Source organism: Sander lucioperca, chromosome 7 (genome assembly GCF_008315115.2).
Source record: "Sander lucioperca isolate FBNREF2018 chromosome 7, SLUC_FBN_1.2, whole genome shotgun sequence".
Taxonomy (NCBI): Eukaryota; Metazoa; Chordata; class Actinopteri; order Perciformes; family Percidae; genus Sander; species Sander lucioperca.
The window spans coordinates 9,804,525-9,821,392 of NC_050179.1; the positions used below are offsets into that span (position 1 = coordinate 9,804,525).

Below are 16,868 nucleotides of genomic sequence, written 5' to 3' on the forward strand. Positions count from 1 at the left end.
TTGAGCCTTAAATTATAACGACAAGGTTTTGAATGATTAAATCAATAGTTAGTTCTAATCAATACATAATTACACCACGCTCTCCTCGTTTGACTGGATATGGAAGTGTGGAGGTGCATGTTTATGGCAGTAATCCCTTAAAATTATTACACAACGATTCATAGATATTGTGGAGAATACGAGTTACATAATATCGTTTGGAAGGCACAACACAGTTCCCATTCTGAATGTGATGACTGCATTTACCTGTACCAATGGATGGGTGATGGATTTCACAGCTGGAGCCCATTGTATTGCTATTGAATGAGGGCTGGGAGACGTGATTGTCATTGTCAAAAGGCACGGTCGCTGGATCAATATTTGAATTCATTAGGCAGCTGACTTGCAGCCATCAATATCTCCTCATAATTACCAGGCTGTGTGGTAGAAGCAGATGTCGTTCAGGGTGACCTTATTACCAGTGGCCTTTGATAATTCACTATGTTCATCTTATTTTGTTGTCTTAAATATCTGATGCACAGAAAAACAAATCTCACAAGGCTTAGTTGCTACATGGGAAATTAATAGTTAATTTCTGATTAATTTGTAGTTTGAAATTTACTGTATATGTAGGGTATTAGTCTATGGACCTGATCACAGCTTGACATAAATGTACCTTTCAGCTTTGTAGTTTGTCAACAGAAATAAAAACTCTCAACATGTTGAACAATTTAAGTCAAATCTAGTCAATTAAAAAGCCCACAATCAAAAATTTGTCTCAGAAGGATTTACAAACAATATATCATAACTTCTATATCATACCTTCTCCTTCATCCTTAGACCCTCTATGTGGATAAGGAAAACACCCCTAAAATCCCGTTCAACAGGAATAAAGAGTGAAACCTCAGGAACAGAGGAGGGATACGTCTTTCAGAAAAGACATGCAATAAATGCTTTCTATACAAAGTAGACAGAAAAAGCAGTGGTGAAATAAAAACAAACAGAATGAGAATAGCATAGGTAGGCTAAATAAAGTGTGAACACATGAAACTATATGGATCAGAGAAGACTTCAAGCTACTTTTAGGTGCACCAGAAAACCTGTAAAATATTAGTAAGAAAAATGACAGATTACACAAGAGGCAAAACTCAAGGATACAAGAGAGAATCTTTCAATTCAAATGTGCTTGCCAAAGATCCTTTTTATTTATGTAAAATAACGTGAAGATAGGCACACATTATTAGCCAACACAGGCCATGTTTGGTTTTAGTTTCCAGGTCCTGTTTTGTGACAGTTCTTTCCGGGGGCCCCTGGGATCCCCAGACCTCATGTATTACTACCTTTGGGACACACTTGCTATTGGACTGTGCTGTCTGCGCATGCGTGAGAAGGCGGGTGTGGGGGGGCTGACACCCCTGTAGAGCCTTTGGTCCTCCGCTGCTGGCATTAGTGATTTGGGGATATACGGACAGCACGCAGGAGAGCGGCGGTTCGCGGTGGAGGAAAATGACTCAACAATCCGGATAAATGGCAAAGTTTAAGATGAAAGTCTATCAGGACTGGCTTTTTTTTGTTTTGTTTCTTCCTTTATCAAGTAAGTGTATGTTTTTGTTTTAGTGTGCTGACCTGATATGTGGTCCGCGCACGAACTGTTTGATGGCATAACGTTAACGTTAGCTGCTGCGTATATAGCTAACGTTAAAGTAAGTTAGGTCGGATTCGGATGCTGACTTCATGTCTAATATTATGGCAGCGAATAATAAAACACCATCACTTACCATACATCACTGTTTCTGACAGATACATGTTTTTTTTTTATCAGGATAGCAAATTATAGGCTACAACGTATGGTAACCACCGTAATACAGCTGCTATTATTTTACACAGTCAGTAACGTTAGTTACGTTACTAAGAAATTGTCAACAACACCATTCTCTATGCTGCTTTTTGATCGTTTTCTGTAAAAATAAATGTAGTTTTCTTGTAATATAAACTACATGATCTGTAGACTATTGTATGTCAGGCTGTAGCTCGAGTTATTGTTGTGCAGTTGTAGTCTTCCATTGCTCAGAAACATAACCAACTATTTACTAATGTTCCCATTCTTTTCCTCCAGGTGTTTTGTGTTTCAGCGAGTTGTCTTTCATCACAGAGCCCAGTGATGTTACCTTACTACCAAAGGACCCTGCTGTCTTGGACTGTCAGGCTCATGGGCTGCCTCCAGTCACTATCAAGTGGCTGAAAAATGGAGTTCGGTTGGCAGAAAGTGAGCACATACAGTTTCTGCCCAACGGCTCCTTGTACATACCAAAGATAAAGCATACCAAGGAGGATTCAGATGAAGGATTCTACCAGTGCCTCTCCCAGAACAAATATGGAGCTATCCTAAGCCAAAGATCACGTCTGACTATCGCAAGTAAGTATGGAGCTTAGAGTGAAAGGGATTCTCTGAAGCTAACATGGACTTTATTCCTGTTATCCACTGTTGTGACCAAGATGAGGATGGGTTAAACTTGTTGGTGATATACACTTTGTGGTGTCAACATGCAGGCATTAGAATGCCAAGTTCATGGGTTATTAACCTGGGGATGGGAAGCAGATGTAACCCCACCCCACCCTCTTTTTTCTTTACTGAGGAAAAACCTCTAAAGTATGGGTTTCCTTGTTATTGGAAGTTGTTCAGACTTGGTCATGCTTGAGTTTAAAGCTGTCCGTCCAGTTATACGATCATTTTAAGAGACAGTAAAAGGTAGATGGAGAGTCAATCTAAAAGCTCATAAATACTCTATAAACAGGCAGCACTGAGTCTGAGTAAACTATCTTTTCCCTGTTTTGAGGAAATGTAACTTGCACATATGTGAAAGTAAGAAACATTGGCAAAAAGTTGGAAATTAGCCTTCTCTCTGTTCTTATGTTCGTGGGATTGCATTGTCACTGAGGCTATGTGTAATTGTTGAATGGTCTGCTACACAGAAGAATCTCTGAAAGGACAATTGCCTTTTAGCCTTTGTTTGGAGTAATCCTGACCGCCCCAGAAGAAAAGGCTAGGTTTTCAGGGCATTTATTTGTCTACATATCATGGGACTGGACAGCTGTGTCTATTCAATGGGCCTGGTCTACCATGGACACTTTTCACAGGTCCTAGAAAGGATATCCTATGACTGGTGTCATGGAAACTAGCATGGCTTTCTGAAGTATACTGACTTTGACACTGACACTGAGGATATAAAGTTTGGGGCAATATGTCCCAATACTCCAGAGTACAAACCTATGGAGATCTAGATACAATTATCACACAGGAAGATATTTATAAATATTAAAATACAAACAGGAAAACAAATCATATGAGCGTATAAACCCACCAACTCTACTCTGACAATTTTGTTGCGATTGTTGTCAATCTGTTAAAGGGCAACAAAAAAAATCAATTTTCTATAGGATGACCACATAAAAACAGTCAAGTTTGGCCTGGCGTCCAGCTTTTGTCAGTGAAAGGGTTAAAGGTTTTTGGTCAGCTGTAGGCGGGGAGTGGAGGATGGGCCTCCTGTGTGCTCCCCTTCTGTCCAGAGGTCCTGGGGGTCAGGGGTCAGCAGGGAAAGGCTTTGTGATGTCACAGGCCTGCTCTGGCTGGGCTGCCCGGCTGTTCTTTCTCCCAGCCCACAATCCCTTTCACTGGATCAGTCCCTGTGTTGCCCTGTCAAGCAGAGTCCTTTTGTTAAAGAAAGGCCAGTTTGTCATGTGATTGAACGGGCCTGATATTCCAGTAATAGTGATGATCCTTTCAAAACATGTTTACATTCGGGAGGTATTTTCCTTCCGTTCTAGGATTACATTACTAGTTTTAGCACCTCTTGGATTTACAGAGGGTGTCCCATATCTGTCATATATTTCTTACAATATCTGCAAAATAAGCACATATGTGCTTTGCTATTATAATTTAATACTACTGTATCATTTGATATAGGATATAAACAGCATACAAATCACAAGGTTCTCTTTTGTAGACTAATGATAAACTGACTTCGATCTGGTCCCAGTTTGGGCTAAAATTGAATGGACAGGGGCTTGAAGCGAACTTTGACCTTTTGTGAGAAACCTTTGTGCTGTTTGACCTAGACATTGATTTGTTCTTTATAACAGAGGTGACCATATTAGCAGATCAGTCTGTGCCGGCCACACCCACCATCTACATCACTGATCCCAACACGAGTGAAGACGATGTGTTATCTCCCAGAGAGTAAACAAACTTGTTTTTTAACTCCTTACCAGGTGCTGAGGGCATTTCATGATGCTCACCAGTCAGCCATGTTGTCTGGAGACAGAATAGGTGTATTGTTCCAGACTTCATGATAATTCTGACCATTGGAAGATAATTAAATGTATTTTGGCATAGGAATTGGTTGTGATGTACTAACCATAAAGCAAAATCTACTGCCATTTCAAAGGATTCATTCGCAACCAAACCCTAAAGGATAATTTTTCCTGGCCCTGGTTAAGGCTAACCTCCTAATGCACTTCACATAACAGGGTTGCCAGTTTATTTGTGTAATATTGACGAGATTAGGTCTTGAACTAAAGGATTGCTCTTTAATTTGGATGTCCCAAAGCTTATGATTTGAATGTGGAGCTTAAGTGGAAGTACAGGTATTGATTTTCTTTAACATATTATTGACTTCCTTCCTGTGAGTGAGGGGGAAGGGAGATAGTTATCACCTTAATGAATGAAGGTCATTGGTCATATTTTACAGAGTATTCTGGAAACAAATGCAGATTGGGGGATTGCTCATTTGCGGTGATTATTGAAAGACCTTTTGGATACACATAAACAGCATGTGACTCAGCAACTTAATCACAGTTGTTTTAGTAATTTTAAAGCAAGCATATTTATACTTAATCAGTGTCTACATAGCAGGGTCTAAGCAGAACATTTACATACTGTACATAGCTGTAAAATATGTGCAACATGAATCTGACAAAATGGCACACTATGCCTCAGTGTAGTGTGTCATCCCTGACTTCTGCAAGAGATAGTTTTTCATTTATATATTTGATTTTGATATTTTGATATTCCCAGTATTTTCTGAAAAATCCCTTTTATGGAAAGTGAATTGATTAGTTTGTATCTATAACAATGTATTATTCAATGTCATTCTTCAATTGATCCATTGATTGGACCAGCTGGTCAGTATGGGACCTGATAACTCATCTGCACACAAGCAAGATCATGGTGTCTTAAAAAGATCAATTCCTTTCATACAATCACTTAACATCCATCAAAGTCAGGGCTTTGCATGCATAATGTGTAATGTTTTACCAACTATAGAAAGAAAATGCTATATTTAGTAAGTGACAACCACATATAACTGCAAAATAAATCGGTGGAACTAACCATGTCTCAACAAATACTCACACTTATAAATTAGGTTTAGTTGAAATATTCTACTGGTGATATTTCAGACTTGATTGATTATTTATTTTTTTCCACAGGTATCTCAGAGTTTGTGTTACATCCTGTGCCTATGCTGGTGACTGAGGGCTCAGTGGCACGATTCTCCTGTGCTGTCACCTCCAGCCCTCCCACCACAATCACCTGGGAGCTCAACCAAAACACATTACCACTACGAACAGACAGGTAACTGCAGACATGCCTGGAGCGATTTTAGACACCAACACCATTTAATCCAATTGTTTTGTGAACAACATGTATTTGTAATCTAGTAGCTGCTCCTAAATGCTGATGCTGTGTACATATACCCGCTAGTTTGACCCTAATGTTACCATTTTATGTTCCCAGAATAACGGTTTTGCCCAATGGAGTCCTTCAGATCCACAGTGTACAATTGGAAGATGCTGGACAGTATCGATGTGTGGCAACTAACATTGGTAGCCGTTTGAAGAGTAAAGAGGCCACACTGACAGTCAGCCAAGGTACAGAGACTGCATTAACTGGATTTTAGGAATGAGCAGTAAACCATCACATTATATATGGAAAGGTGAATTGATTTTTAACATTTTCCTCTTCTTGTGAAGGTATAGACCCTAAGCCACCTCAAAGGCCCAGAATCATTGCTGGACCTCAGAATGTCACAGTTTCTCTTCACCAAACTGTGGTGCTAGAGTGTGTGGCCACAGGCAATCCCTGGCCCATCATCTCCTGGAGCCGTGCTGACAGTAAACCCATCGATGTGTACAACGCCAAAGTGCTGGGCAGTGGGAACCTGGTTATTACTGATGTCAATTCCAAGCACAGTGGAGTCTACCTCTGCAGAGCCACCACCCCTGGAACCCGCAACTACACTATTGCTGCAGCCAACCTCACAGTTCTAGGTACAGTTACTCTCAGACTACATCTCCAGCCTTCTTCTTATATTCCATATGTCATTACACAACAAAAGCTTTTGCAGATGTGAACTAAGTTTTATATTCAGAGAATAATTCCATACCTGCTTGTAGAGAAAGCAATAGGTGCAAGATGCCCTACAATTAGTGTTTTGTGGGTAAATTAATTGAAAACAATAGACTGTGTTTTTATCACTTGTCTTCTTACACCTCTGTTTCAGTGCCACCATCCATTGTCGAGAGGCCCGAGAGCCAGACCCGTCCAAGAGCAGGCACTGCCCGTTTTATGTGCCAAGCAAAGGGAGTGCCTCCGCCACTCATTAGCTGGCTAAAGAATGGAGAAGAGGTTCACTTAAATGGGAGGATTAAGATGTACAACAGGTATTGCAATCAAACATAACTAAGTACCATGTAAAGAACCTGCCTTGATCGAATAAAATGGAATTTCTTGAGTTTAGTACTGATTGTTAATACATTTTTTATTGTTTCACAGTAAATTGGTGATTACCCAGATCATCCCTGAGGATGATGCCATCTATCAGTGCATGGCAGAGAGTGAACAGGGTTCTGTCCTGTCGTTAGCTCGCCTTATTGTGGTCATGTCCGAGGACAGGCCCAGTGCACCAAGAAATATTCATGCTGAGACCATCTCGAGCTCTGCTATCTTACTGGCCTGGGAGAGACCTCTCTACAATGCAGACAAAGTCATTGCCTACTCCATCCATTATATGAAGGCTGAAGGTGAGACCCAGAAAATCCAGAAAAATCTTTCAGGTTTTTCATTTGAGCTTAAAAACACTAGTTGTGAACTGGGAAGGTGTAAAAAGATCCAGGATGACAGGCAACCACAATACGCTATCTCACTCTCTCACATGTGATCTACTTTCTTTGGTGAAGGCCATCTGTTGTTGCTGCACAGAGCAGAGGTCAAGGAAGACTCAGAATGGCAACTTCACTGAAATAACAACAGGCTTAGCCAGTCCATTGTCCGCTCCCCAGCTCATTCTGCTTGCAGTTAAAGGGACAGGATATCTTTTTAAAAGCCTCACAGTCTTGCAGACCAGTCGCATCAGGAGATATTTAACTTTTACCATTATATTGACAGTTAAGTAACTCTATTAAGTCAAGTCTGCCTTTGTGGTAAACACATTTTTAGATGTTTAATTAGGTTTGCTTCAAGAGGCCTGGAGGCAGTTACGTGGCTGTGGCTTGCGTTACAACTGTTTATATAAAAGATGAGTGACACTCAGAAACTGCAAGCATCAAGCCTGTCAAAACACTGACTGTTTAGATGGTACATGCCTGACAACCTTTCATAGAAGCCCCTTCTTCTTTCTTTTATGATCTGCTCCATGTCAGGTCTAAACAACGAAGAATACCAAGTTGTTATTGGCAACGACACGACCAGCTATATCATCGATGACCTTGAGCCAGCTCGAAACTACAGCTTTTACATCGTGGCTTATATGCCAATGGGAGCCAGTCGTATGTCAGACCAAGTCAGTCAACATACCCTGGAGGATGGTAAGCATAGAGCTTTGAGACTCCAAGCATTCCTTGCAATAAATCACTCTGGTAGTTAAGCTCACATGCATGCAAGTGATGTGTGTACAGAGCACATTTTGAGTGGAAATAAGGGGGGTGGGCATTCTGTTGTTAGAACAATTTTCTACTCACTAACAGCAAATATGTGTGTGTAAACTGAAATATTAGCTTTTTGCCATCATGTTTATATTCTGAAGAAATCCATAACCACATCACAGTGAAGTATATATATTGTATCCATGTCTTTCCGCAGTGCCTTTGCGTACCCCAGAGCTAAGTCTGACCAGCCAGAGCTCCACAGATATTCAGGTGACGTGGCAGCCGCTGCCTGCCAAAGTGAGTCGCGGCCGGTTGTCTGCATACAGACTATCCTATCGTACAGCTGCGGACAGCACTGTCACCTCTGTGGAGCTACCTCAGAACAGCACCGAATATCTGCTGGAGGGCCTGCAGCCTGACACCATCTACCTGCTCCGCATGGCTGCAGCCACCCGTGTGGGCTGGTGTGAGCCTTCTGCATGGACCTCGCACCGTACACCTAAGACATCCAGCAGCAAAGGTAAACCTGCAGGAGGCTGAAGAGGAAATGTTGTCATACATTTTTTAGAGCTGGTGATGTAAAGCTGTATGTTATTCTTATCTATACAATCTCATGTAATGCAGTCTCAACACATGGTTATATATACATATATATATATAAAAATCTGGCATCTTCGGCAGGGGAAGAAGCAAACAACAATCAGATGCTATCGATCACATAGTGCTAAACTTGTAACTGGCTATGCTTTTGCTTTTGTTACATCGTTGTTTTGCTGCTCTTAGAATACCAGGAGGATCACTAGAGCTCACGCAGAGTGGCCAGCCTATGACTGGAGTTTGCTCTTGTAGCATTGTCCCACAGTCTTTGTGTTGGTTACCCAGGAACCTTTGCCCTTCGCTGTCAGTGATGTGAGAGTGGCCTCAGTCACGGGTCATAAAGAGAGGGCCTCAGGCATCTATGTGGGGGAAAGAATAGCCTCTTTTCATGGCCTGGTGTGTTGGGGGAGGCTTTTTATCCAAACACCAAAGCTGGACATTTTGTTTTCAAAAGTTTGGGTGTATATTTAGGTGATGTAGAGCTGCACAGTAGAATTATACTTTTTTATTTGAGAGGTAGGTTAGAACATGAATACTAGTGAATGAAGAGTCTTCTAAAATGTTATGTGTATTGGTGCAATGTGCAGCTTAAATTATAACTTTGTCACACCCAAGCCATTGTTAATGAGATGATCTTCCATCCATCCATCCTTTTTCTATACTCAGTGTCCTGTTGTTTTTTTGTTCAGTCTTACTTTGTGCTCAGCAATATTTTGAATATGAGTGTGTATTGATTCCATGTCTGCTGTCTCTGCCCCATAGTGCCTTCAGCCCCTACTCTTCAACTTGAGCCGCTTAACTGCACCTCCATTGTGGCACGCTGGCAAACATCCCCACAATCTGTGGCTGTCCAGGGTTACCACCTGTGTTACCATGAGGAAGGCCAACCAGAGCAGCTCATCATCAAGCTACAGGCTCAAACCTATATCTACACCATCAGTGGCCTTGGTGAGTGATGCACGCCTGTTGTCATAGCTGTCTAGTTGTGAGATGATGGGATAGTGGAGTGGCTGAAAAACATAAAACATGTATATTTGACAATAGTGCTTTTCTGCCATCTACACCTGTAAAATTGGTGAAGAGACAACAGGGAGTGACCTCACTCAAATGGGTCCCAATTTAATTCAGTGGGCAGTTGGAAGCTACATTTGCATTTTCACCCTCTGTCCTGATCAATATGGGCTGACCCCTCTTGCCTAACCAGTAGCCCCCTCCAGTCTGGCTGGGGTTGTGTGTGAGAGCAGGCTCCCAGGGTTAGAGGTCAGGATCCAGATGTCCCTCCCACCACCGTTTCCCATCCCACGGCTTGCATAATTACCCCTGGTCATTGTGTTCCATCCAGGGCCAGACCTGCCCTGTAAGACCCTGGCCACTACCTCCTTTAACTGGACACTGAAACACACAAACAAAGACCCCTGGGATTGGTCAAAGCTGGACCGAGCCACTGACCTCTAGCTGTGAGACAGCAGTCCTGGATTAGGACCCTTCCCCCACTGGTCGTCTGTGCTGTTCATGTAAATAACCCACAGCAATCTATATGTAGTATGAACCAGGGCCATACTGATCAAAACTGTTAACCATAATCCTTTTGTCTGATGTGAGTCTTTAAGCACAGTGTGGTTCTTGCGCAGTTCATACTCAAAAAGTTGAAATAGCAATAGGTAGATTGTTAACTGTTTTTAGTTTAAATGTTTTTGTAGTAATAACTTGCTAGATATGTGAAACTCTTCAGTATGATTCAATATTGATAATCACACAAGCTGCTAAATATCACTGATAAGTTCTGTTTTGGAGCCATGTTTCTTTCTGTGTTCCTACAAGGCCAGTAGGAAGGATGTGAAAGGGGGAACAAAAGAGGCCCAGCTCCTCTCTCACAGTCCTGCGCCCAGATTCTTTCTGTTCTATCTTGGCCTGACCTGGTGACCCCAGTCAAACCCCCCCTATAGTCCCATGGGCCTAGGACCCCAGCAGCTGAGTGCTGCCCCTGGCCCAGCCCCCACAGCAGGCCTGGACACACAGCCTTCACTTGTCAATACCCATAGGCTGACCTTTCACACTGAAGGCATAAAACAAATCTTAACACTCCCTAAAAACATCCTGATTTAGGAGCTATGGTAGCTTCTCAAGTTAAAATGTTGTGTTTTAAATTGATTTCATTCTAACTTCGATTGCATATTTTCAAACAAAAGCTTCCTGCCCCCAGACCTCAGTGATCTTTCTGATGTTGTTTAACCAGTACTGGATACCGCCTTATATGTCCCATAATTACTTTGTACTTTTATTTTATCTTTTACCTCATCTCACCTTTGTTGGTCCCCTCAGATTTTGTGATTTGTTTGTATTGTGTTTTAAAACACAACCTAGTGCTGATAGGATTTCATAGTTGTTGATCTTTATATGCTTTCAAAAGGGAAAGGTGGTATCATTTTCATAGAGCTTATTGATCGTGTCACCATATTTACTTGGCCTTGGGTCTGGTTGATCTATCTCATGCTCCTTACACATGACAATGCGTGATAAATGAGAGGTTGGGGTGACTCCGGAGATCATGCATTGTCCATACATGCCTTTAATAAAATCAACTGATGCTGCTCTATTTGTTAACCATCACTTTCAGGGTTTAAAATTATCAACCAAATCCTCTATTGGACTTTTTATTTGAAGTAATTTACTGTAATGTTATGTTGACCAACCTTCAGTTTTAGTTTTAGCAACATGGGTAGAAATGGCTACAAATTGATATTTGTGTTCCAGATCCAAGGAGAAAGTATCATGTCAAGATTCTGGCTGTCGGTCAAGCTGGAGATGGCTATCAGACAGACCAAACAATTAGTACTCCGGGATGTGTGTGTAAGTACTGTCCTCTGTTGTTTAATTCAAAGGTCTTACAATTTATAATGGAATTATTTTTTTTCTCAAATTTAAAAATGTGACGAAAATATGCATTTTGTTTTCCATCATTCAGCGGCTAGAGACCAACTGGAAGCGGCCCCTCCGCCTCCAGATCATGTGACTGTCTTGGCCAACAATTCATCTGCAGTGTCTCTGCGCTGGAGCCGTCCTGCTTTCTCCTCTGGAAAAGCTGTTAGCTATACAGTCCGTTGTACACCTGTGGGCATCCACAACGCCTCTGCTATACGCTACCTACAAACGTAAGATGATAATGCCCAAAATATTCAGTATTTTACCTCTGGCACGGAAGAAAAGAAGATCTTTTGGTTTGGTTGCTTACATATTTTTGTGATATTACACTGCACGTTTGCAAATTATGTGTGGATGCCGCCCTTGTACTTTTTATCATTGGCTGTTTGTAATGATGATGTACGAATTTAAGATTGCCCTACAGTTTCACATTTTATATAGTCAGTAGCTCTGGATTATTGTCTGCAAAATGCTCATAATATATGAATGATGTCTGTCCACAGTACCAGACAGAGTGTGATGGTTCAGAATTTGGATCCAAACACTCGCTATGAGTTTGTTGTGCGTCTCCATGTGGACCAGATGTCGAGTCCCTGGAGTTCTGTTGTTTACCATCAGACTCTGCCAGCAGGTAATAAATTGCTGTAAATTACTCAATCATTATTTTGCCATGACTATGTTGCTGTTTGTATATCTCATCATTTCCTCAACCGTCCAGACTCAAATCAGATAATTGCATATTTCTCAGTAAATTTCTCAGCAAGTATTGTTTATTGTGAATGTGGTTTCTCTGTCTACAGCACCTAGCCAACCACCTGCAGGAGTGCGTGTAACTCTGATCGAGGATGACACTGCTCTGGTGTCCTGGAGGGAGCCCACAGAGCCCAATGTGGTGGTTACACGCTATACCATCTTGTACGCTTCCCAGAAAGCCTGGATGGCTGGACGCTGGCAAATATTACAGAGGGAGGGTAAGTAGTGGACTGGATCACGTTATTTGTAAAGTCAGTGATGCAGAAAGTATTTTGAGGGAAATATGTGTCCCAGCACTACTTCTTACAAACACTTAAAGTAATCAAATTGCAATTTTAGACAGATATACTATAGCAGAACATCACATAGATAGCTAGTGGAAACGATGAAGTAATGCCATGAAAGAGATTTTAGAAATTCCATTAAGCACAATAAACTAACCACTGAATATATCTAAAGCACTTGTATGCCCCATAGTGTGAGTATTGGAATGTTGTAGGGCAATTTTTAAACATATAAGAAAATGTTGTTTCCAGGAAACATTTCGATATATTTTACCCTGTTGATTGTGTATCACATAGGAGCCTTCTCTCACCACGAGTTATAGTGGATTGTATCAGTTTTCTGTATTTCTAATTCTTGCTGTGTGTTTCTGCTTTTGTTTACAGGAAGCCACACAATGGCCCTGCTGGAGAAGCTGGAGGCGGGGAATGTCTACCTGGTGAAAATCTCTGCCTCCAACCAGTTCGGTGATGGGCCTTTCTCTAACATTGTGGAGCTGGCACTGAAGCGTGGAAACACCCACCGCAGCAAGAACCCCAGGCACTCTGACAGCTTCCCACATACAACAGGTAAGCATCATTAAACACTAGAGCATTCAAGATAGAGGCGTCTCATCTTGATGAGTTGATTCATTTGTAATATCAAGCTGGTAGTTATGTGGCATTAAGTTTATAATAATAGTAATGTAAAAGGAGAGCCATACTTTGGTGTTAGTGTTGAAATGAAATGGTTTGAATTTCTCTCAGGCTATAATGTAATGTTAGGTTTGTGATGCCATTTAGTGTCACTAAGTAGCTTAATAAAATCTTTGCTAGCTTTATTAAATCTATGTTTCTTGTGTTGACATCAGTGCATTTTTACAGTGTAGTGATACACTTTGACACCAGTATAAATGCATAATCATTAGTAAAAATGAACTATGGCGAGTAAATGAAAGTTCCTCTGCTTTTTCTGAAAGCTTAGTGTACTTTTTAATGGACCTCAAGTCCTGCACACAGTGTTGACCATGAACTGCAAACAACAATAGATGAATGTGAAGTTTGTTAAACAGCAGTTTCTAGACTGACAGTATTAACTTCTGTATTTCTTCAGCATTATCTCTCCTCTGTATATTTATTTTCTCTAAATAAGTGTAGCTAATGTGTAATTATTTCCAATCTTAAACACTGTTGTTTATCTTTCAGTGTCTTCTGATGGTATCTACCACATAGACCAGAGGTCTATGACAGGGATCATTGTTGGTGTGTGCATCGCCTTGGCCTGTATTGTTATGTGTGCCTTAATCCTCATCAGTAAGGGCAGACCAAGGTACTGATCATAATCATTTGGAATAATGAAAAACATAAACAATTAGTTTTTTTCTGACATTCGTTTGCATTATTATCTTTGTAATAGAAAATCCTTCAGTCACAAAGTAATTGCTGTGGGAGCTGCTGAAGGTCCACATGCTGGTTTGTCCCTGCCTAATAATCACCATACAGAGAATGCTGAGGCCCTCATACCCATGATAAGTCACCACTTTCTAGATGCCAAGGTGAGATAAAGTGATGGCTCTTGTGGTTGCAGAAATAGAATTTTAAGTTTCACAGTTACATGTTTGATGTCCAAAAGAGCACAGGACCATAACAAAAATATGTATCTCTCATATATTTTCTCATTTGTTACAGGGTGGAGCTAATATGGTCATAAATAGTGCCAGTCAAATCGCCAGCAATAATCAAAGCAAGAGATGGCTGCTCTTCAAGAGGGAGATAAGGAATCCAGCTGAAAGTGATGTAAGTGATGCAACATTATTCTGGTCAATCAGCTTTCTTTTCTGTCCGATTTCTGTTTTTAATCTTAATTTCAATTTTGTCTTCACTATATCTTTAGGCTGAGAGGAGAGCCAGCTTGTATGAGGCTGGCAAAACTGTTCTGAGGTATGAGGGGCATTTAGGTTCAGCGCCCCTGCCACCTTCGTCCCGAGAGATCATCTACGGGCCTTATCACTCGGAGAGCTCTCACTCCAGTGAGGGCAGCCAAGAGACAGGAGACTCTGGACACTACTCCAACGAAGAAAGCAATGAAGAGGTGAGCAACCCTTCGACCAGCCAAAGCTCCAGACCTGAATCTTTTGGGTCTGACGATGGTACCACTGTCGCTGAGCTGAAGCAGTCTTTTGAAGTGGAAAATGAGGAGATGCTGAGCCATCCTCTCCATCACTCCGCCCCTGATGCTATCCGGTTCTGCTGCACCTCAGAGGGCTCTCATCCTGCCCTGCACACATCCCAAGCAGTCGGCTCCTGACATCGCCCGGCATGGATCTACTCCACTTCTACCTCTTGGCTTCCTGAGTTGAGCCCCTCGGTTATTTCTTGAGGCACAAGGGATCAGGAAGCCAGCTGCTGTGATGGACGAAATGTGCTTTTGCTTCGGATCTACCTCAGGATTTTGTATGAATGTTTGTTATAACATTTTATTTCCATTTTTTTCTTTCTACCTGTTTGTCTGTGTTTGGTGTTGTCTGTCCTAAACCAAAGCTCACCCATGACGAATGTTAAAAAGAATGTCAAAAATGTACTGTGATACATTTTCATTACGTTGAATTACTTTCCACTGGAACAGAGGGTGTAATTAGGCCCTGTTGACTGATTATCTACCTTTGTGTTCTGTGTATACATTACTACCTCCTTTTTACCACATATTGTGCAGTATTATCTCAGACTCAGGGGACAAGGTGAAAATATGTCATTGCCATGTCTGTTGGGGGCGTTATTATCTAGAGGTCCTCATTTTTTTTAATTCTCTGAAATTTTATTTTCACAGTTGAAAGAGCTTTTGTTTTACATTGTTTGTCTTTGAATGATGTACTTTGTGTTGTGAAAATAAGTGCATTAGATGTTGTCAAACTATTTGAGCTATCATACAATATCGTTTGGCATTTCCAGTGCACTGAACTCAAAGCTTTAACATGGCCTTAATATCAAAAGGACTTTTTGTACTATAGAAGAAGAGATCCAAAGACGGGAAAAATTGTACCCAAAGAGTTTTTGATAATACAATAGATATTCTAAGGCAACCAAAGATATAGAGGATATACATTAAGGGTGCGTTTGCCAAAATATTGTTCTTGCCAATGATGTAAATTTCCCTTAGAATGGTGGTTTGAATGCTTTTCTCAGTGTACATTTTCTTGATGCTTTATTCAGGTGAAAGCTTTAGCACAAGACTCTCCGGCTTGTGTTCCATTTGCCTTGTAGACCATTGCTTAACGCAGCGGTGATGCCGATGCTATTATCCAAAGAGTTGTCTCCTTCCTCAGATGGGTGTGGCTTTTCATTCAGTTGATCCTTAGTACTATAAGGTGGAAATATTTGACACAAGACCAAAGATCAAGTTTGTCCTGCCAATGATAGATGATGATATTTATTCTTTGTTTAGAGAATCATCTGTATGGGGAAGAATTCTCTTTTACTCTCCATAATAATTCCTGTCCAGGTGTGACAATGAAGGATTCTGACTATCAAAATGGAAACCCTATGTGTGAAGAGCAACATAATCAATTTTTATATCTTTGTAATACAAATAATCCTAACCAAAGAAATTTGAAGTCTCTGTTATTTAGTGATTTTCTTTGGTTTTCATTTACATTATTTGCATTTAAATGTGATATAATTTCCAATGGTTTTGATTGCTAGAAAGGCATTTTCACGTTGTTTTTTTTCAAAGCTTGAGATGTCAAACTGTTCTGCTGTATTTTTATCACCATGATATTTTACCTGAATGATACTTACGTAGGTTATATTGGAAATTCTTTTCATTTAGATTGTCTTTTTAGCATGATGTAAACAAAAACATTTCCAAATTTAAATGTGACATTTTACTATATTAATAAGTTGGTTTCAAGTTCAAAGTTTCTCTGTGTAATGCATTAATATAAAAGGTTATTTTTTAGCGCCACAGATCATTTTGCTGACTTAACTCAGGTGCCAAAAGTAGATTTAGAGTGTAGACTTTAATGTTAATATTGAAGTTACGTTTTTTTATATTTCTGCTTTTGAATACCAAAATACATCTTTTAATCCCAAGTGAGCATCAAAACAAATTATTTTAAGTGTTGAAATGTTGCAACAGACTTTTTTGATACTCTCAAGATGATCCCAGATACTAGATAATAAAATTGTTCTTGGGAAAAAACATTTTGCGTTGCACTTTTTCTCCTTGGGTTTGTGTGTGTGTGTGTGTGTGTGTGTGTGTGTGTGTGTGTGTGTGTGTATGATCCTTTTAAATATTTATAGAAAAGTTAAGATGATAAGGAATATTGAATAACTATTTGAATAACAGTGTATAAGTATATACATTAACAGCTTGAAACAATAGTACAGGCTTTGAGGATAGGTGACAATGAAATTGTTTACCAGATGCTCAACACT

General features: G+C 40.5%; 1 protein-coding gene across 1 annotated transcript; it reads left to right on the top strand.

Moving 5' to 3' along the window:
* The first annotated feature begins 1,506 nt into the window (after positions 1–1,506).
* On the top strand, positions 1,507–16,625 carry LOC116038487 (protogenin B-like). The gene is made up of 19 exons (XM_031282940.2): positions 1,507–1,573; positions 2,096–2,395; positions 5,467–5,611; positions 5,774–5,907; positions 6,010–6,306; positions 6,540–6,699; positions 6,812–7,059; positions 7,678–7,842; positions 8,117–8,422; positions 9,262–9,447; positions 11,254–11,349; positions 11,465–11,651; positions 11,925–12,052; positions 12,222–12,392; positions 12,843–13,025; positions 13,641–13,764; positions 13,852–13,990; positions 14,124–14,231; positions 14,329–16,625. The coding sequence occupies exons 1-19, from the start codon at positions 1,507–1,509 to the stop codon at positions 14,740–14,742; spliced, it is 3,558 nt and encodes a 1,185-aa protein (XP_031138800.1). The 3' UTR covers positions 14,743–16,625.
* The last annotated feature ends 243 nt before the right edge of the window (positions 16,626–16,868 follow it).